Below are 4,924 nucleotides of genomic sequence, written 5' to 3' on the forward strand. Positions count from 1 at the left end.
GAATGACAGAATGTTAAAATAGATTGAAACTCAGATTCATTCACACAACGTCGTACAATCTGATCGGGACAAAATTTCCAAAGGTATGGATCATCCCAAACATAAAACCTAGCATCCTTTTTAAGCTTATCACGTTGATTCCTATTAAGTGTGCTAGGGATATGTTTAGACACCAAAAAGTTCACTAAATCTGCATACCAAGGCTCACTTACCTGGATCGACAGTAGTTGCTCATCGGGGAAGGTTTCAGAAATTGGCAATGCTTCCTCATGCACCATTCGACTTAGGTGGTCAGCCACCACATTCTCCACGCCCTTCTTATCCCGAATCTCAATGTCAAACTCTTGTAAAAGCAACATCCAACGAATTAGTCTAGGCTTGGCCTCCTTTTTCGTGAGCAAATACTTGAGAGCTGCATGATCAGTAAAGATAATAACTTTAGTACCAAGTAAGTATGATCGGAACTTATCTAATGCAAATACCACAGCAAGTAATTCTTTTTCAGTGGTTGAGTAATTTAATTGAGCATCATTTAATGTCCTAGATGCATAATAAATAACATGAGGTTGTTTGTTCTTTCGCTGCCCCAAAACAGCACCAATGGCATAATCCGAAGCATCACACATCAACTCGAATGGAAGGCTCCAATCTGGAGGTGTGATAATGGGAGCCGAAGTGAGAGCTTCCTTCAAGTGCTTGAAGGCCGTGGAACATGCATCATCAAACTCGAACACCACCTCTTTTTGGAGCAATCGGCATAGTGGCTGTGCAATCTTGGAGAAATCCTTTATGAAACGCCTATAAAAACCTGCGTGACCAAGAAACGAACGAACCTCTCTAACCGAAGTTGGAGAGGGTAAGTGACGAACAAGGTCTACCTTAGATTTATCCACTTCAATACCTTTTTCAGAAATAATATGTCCTAGAACAATACCTTGCTTAACCATGAAGTGACATTTTTCCCAATTAAGCACAAGATTCGTTTCAACACAACGTTTCAAAATTAAGGTCAGATTATTCAAGCAATGATCAAATGAATTACCAAACACGCTAAAATCATCCATGAATATCTCAATAATCTTCTCCACATAATCAGAAAATATACTTACCATGCAACGTTGAAATGTCGCAGGGGCATTGCACAAACCAAATGGCATGCGCCTATATGCAAATGTGCCAAATGGGCACGTGAAGGTTGTCTTTTCCTGATCCTCCGGAGCTATCACAATTTGGTTATATCCAGAATATCCATCAAGAAAGCAATAGAATTGATAACCGGCTAACCTTTCTAACATTTGGTCCAAGAATGGCAAAGGAAAGTGATCCTTCCTTGTCATGGCATTTAATTTCCTGTAATCAATACAAACACGCCAACCGGTCACAACACGAGTGGGTACAAGCTCTTGTTCTTCATTCTTCACCACCGTGACTCCGGACTTTTTCGGAACAACCTGCACAGGTGACACCCAACGACTATCAGAAATAGGATATATAACACCACAATCAAGCAATTTTATAACTTCCTTTTTCACCACTTCCAACATAGGTGGATTAAGGCGACGTTGAGCTTCACGAGATGGCTTGGCTCTCTCCTCCAAAAGGATGCGATGCATGCACGTGGTGGGACTAATGCCTTTGATATCCGCCAAGGTCCATCCAATGGCAGGTTTGTGCTCCTTTAACACCCTTATCAACTTGTCTTCTTCTTGGGCCGTGAGTGAGCTAGATATGATGACTGGTAGTGTTTGATCTTCTCCCAAGAAAACATACTTCAAGTGACTAGGTAATGGCTTCAACTCGAGTGTAGGTGGCTGCACAATGGATGGAAGTAACTTGTTAGCCAAAACCGAATCTAAAATTGGGAGTGGAGACTTACCAAAGTGTGAGGGCAATGACTCGAGGGCAGCAACCATCTCAATCACTTCACCACAAGGGGGCACAGCAACATGGTCAAATTGCATGCCGTGGGTTGCTTGGCTTCCCCCACACCCCATTCTTGCTCCTATGCCGTGCACTAGGGCTACCTCAAGTGCATCTTCATTCATTTGATTCAAATGCACCTGCGCCAAAGAATCAACAATATCAATAGCAAAACAAGAATGGTCCTCAATTGGATATTTAATGGTTTCAGAAAGATTAAAGTTAATAATGTCCCCATCAAACTCCATGGTCAAAGTTCCTGTAAACACATCTATCTTTGTCCTTGCTGTTTTCATGAATGGACGGCCTAGCAAGATTGGCAATGATGGCGCATGGCTCGAATCCTCCATTTCCAAGACATAGAAATCTGCAGGGAAGATAAGGTGATTGACCTGCACTAAAACATCCTCAAGGACTCCCTTGGGATAAGCGTTAGAACGATCGGCCAATTGAATTATAACGCCATCTTGTTTTAACTCACCAAGATTCATAGATGCATAAATGGAATATGGCATAACATTAATAGAGGCACCTAGATCTAACATGCATTGTTCGAATCTAGTGTTTCCAATTATACATGGGATAGTAAAGCTCCCCGGATCCTTACACTTTGGAGGTAACTTTCGTTGCAAAACCGCGGATACATTTTCGCTTACTTTCACAACTTCTTTGTTTGAAATTCTTTTCCTAGTTGTGCATAACTCTTTCAAAAACTTTGCGTACCTGGGCACTTGCTTAATAGCATCAAGTAAAGGAATGTTCACTTGGACTTTTCGAAAGGTATCCAAAATGTCTTTTTCGCTCTCTTCCTTCTTTGATTGTGCAAATCTGCGAGGGAAAGGAACATTGGGCAGATTAGTGTTTGAATTCACAACATTTGGAACAACATTACCTGAGGTGGACGGATGGGAGGGCTTAGGTGGCTGCGGCATAGGTGGTACCACCCTTGCCGTGGGGTAGGTTTGCTCCTTTTCTTCGAGTTGTATCTTCTCATCTTCCTTGTTTCTCACCTCTTTTCCACTTCGTAGTGTGATAGCCTTCGCAGATTCGAAACCACCCTTTGGATTGACCACCGTAGTGCTTGGCAACTTACCATTTTCACGGAATTGTCCCAAAAACTCGGCCATTTGGCCCATTTGCTTCTTTAGCTCATTAACCTCCTTTGCTTGGTTCTGCATTCCCTGCGCCATTGTGGTTAGTAACTGATATGTTTTATCATCATTCATAGACGTACCTGAGTTGGTTTGAGATGATTGTGCTTGAGGAGGTGGTTGTGGTGCCATTGGCCTTGGAAAGAAACCCGGGGGTTGTCGGAATCCACTTTGTTGGCCATATTGTGGTGCATCTCTCCATCTGAAATTGGGGTGGTCACGCCATCCCTGATTGTATGTATTGGAGAAAGGATCACCCCTTGGTTGGTTTTGATTCCCATAACCCACAGCATTGGCCGATTCCCACCCTCCATTATCAATTAATTGAGGACATTGATCAGATTGGTGTCCTTGAATGGAGCAAACACCACAGATTGTAGTTCCTTGCGGTTTGGGGCCTTCAACCAACTGCGATAACATAGACGTAAGGTTAGCCATTTGGGATTGCAACTCAGAAATAGAACTTACCTCATTTACATGATGTGGCCGTGGGGTGTCTCTTTGCCCAACACCTTCATATTGTTGTGCATTGAGTGCTCGATTAGCAATGAGAGTTTTAGCATCCCTAGGTGTCTTGTCCACTAGAGCTCCTCCCGCGGACGCATCCAACATTTGCCGTTCAAGTGGTAAAAGACCTTCGTAAAAATATTGAAGAAGTAGCTCCTCCTTCATCTGATGCTGTGGACAAGAAGCAACAAGTGATTTAAATCGTTCATAATAAGATGGAAAAGATTCACCTGGGTTTTGCTGAATTCCACTAATCTTCTTTCGAAGAAGAATGACTCGTGATGTCAGGAAGAACTTCTCTAAGAAAGCTCGCTGCATGCTCTCCCATGATGTGACAGTGCCGGGAGCCAACTCATACAACCAATCCTTGGCCTTCTCCAACAAAGAAAAGGGGAAAGCCTTCATCTTCAATATGTTGCCGTCCACGTTCACCGGTGTCATACTCGAGCATACTACTTCGAACTCCTTTAAATGCTTATTGGGGTCCTCCATTGATAACCCATGGAACTTGGGTATATGATGTAACAAACTCGACTTCAACTCAAATTCATCGGTCTTCTCAGGGGCTGCCCTAGGGTATTGGATGCAAAGAGGGGCTGCATTGGCCAAACCCGAGGCAGAAAGCTCCTTAATGGTTCGATTGTCGACTGCCATGGTTGGTACTTCTTCTTCAAACCTTGCCGTGGCCTCCTCTTCAACCTCAACTTCTTGCTCTTCTAATTCAGGTTCGGGACTAGGAGGATTAGACTTGTGCAATTTCTTTTTCCTTCTCAACGTCCTCTCAAAATCACCGTCAAAGTCGAAGATATGCTCACGAACAGGTTGTGAGCTACGGGTCATAAACTAGTACCTGCACACAAGAGCAACAAGGTTAGTAACCAACTCACTAGACTCGGCACAAGTAAGAAATTAAGGTGCCTATGCACGGCACAAAAAAAACAAACACACACACACGGTGCACAATTCAAAAACAAAACAGAAAACGAAACAATTTAAACAAGACTCAAGACAAGGGATTAGCAACTTTGCTAATCCCCGGCAACGGCGCCAAAATTTGATGTGAAAATTAACTTGACACACAAATTAAACCCTATTTGTGACAGTTGTAGTAACGATGTAAGTAGGGATCGTTCTAACCGGGGATTAACTAGGGGTACTAATCACTTGAAAAACTGAATTAGAAACGTAAAAACAAAGTTTAGAACACTAGATTAGACTCAAAGAATGTAAAATTAAAAGTTAAAACACCAAAACAAAGCAAAGGAACCAAAACAGCAAATAAACACTCAAAACTGCCTTAGAAGCACAATCTGGGCAGTTTTGAGTACTAACACAAATTGGGACGA

General features: G+C 42.5%; 1 protein-coding gene across 1 annotated transcript; it reads right to left on the reverse strand.

Annotated features, from left to right (window-relative positions):
- Window positions 1-464: 464 nt before the first annotated feature.
- LOC139195002 (uncharacterized) lies at window positions 465-4,232 on the reverse strand (the record flags this gene model as incomplete). Its single annotated transcript, XM_070820173.1, has 3 exons — window positions 3,809-4,232; window positions 3,155-3,207; window positions 465-3,101 (listed from the first exon to the last, which is right to left on the reverse strand). Coding segments are annotated over exons 1-3 (3,114 nt in total), but the record flags the coding sequence as incomplete, so codon positions are not given.
- Between the last annotated feature and the right edge of the window lie 692 nt (window positions 4,233-4,924).

The sequence above is a fragment of the Malus domestica genome, chromosome 04 (assembly GCF_042453785.1).
Source record: "Malus domestica chromosome 04, GDT2T_hap1".
NCBI classification, from domain to species: Eukaryota; Viridiplantae; Streptophyta; class Magnoliopsida; order Rosales; family Rosaceae; genus Malus; species Malus domestica.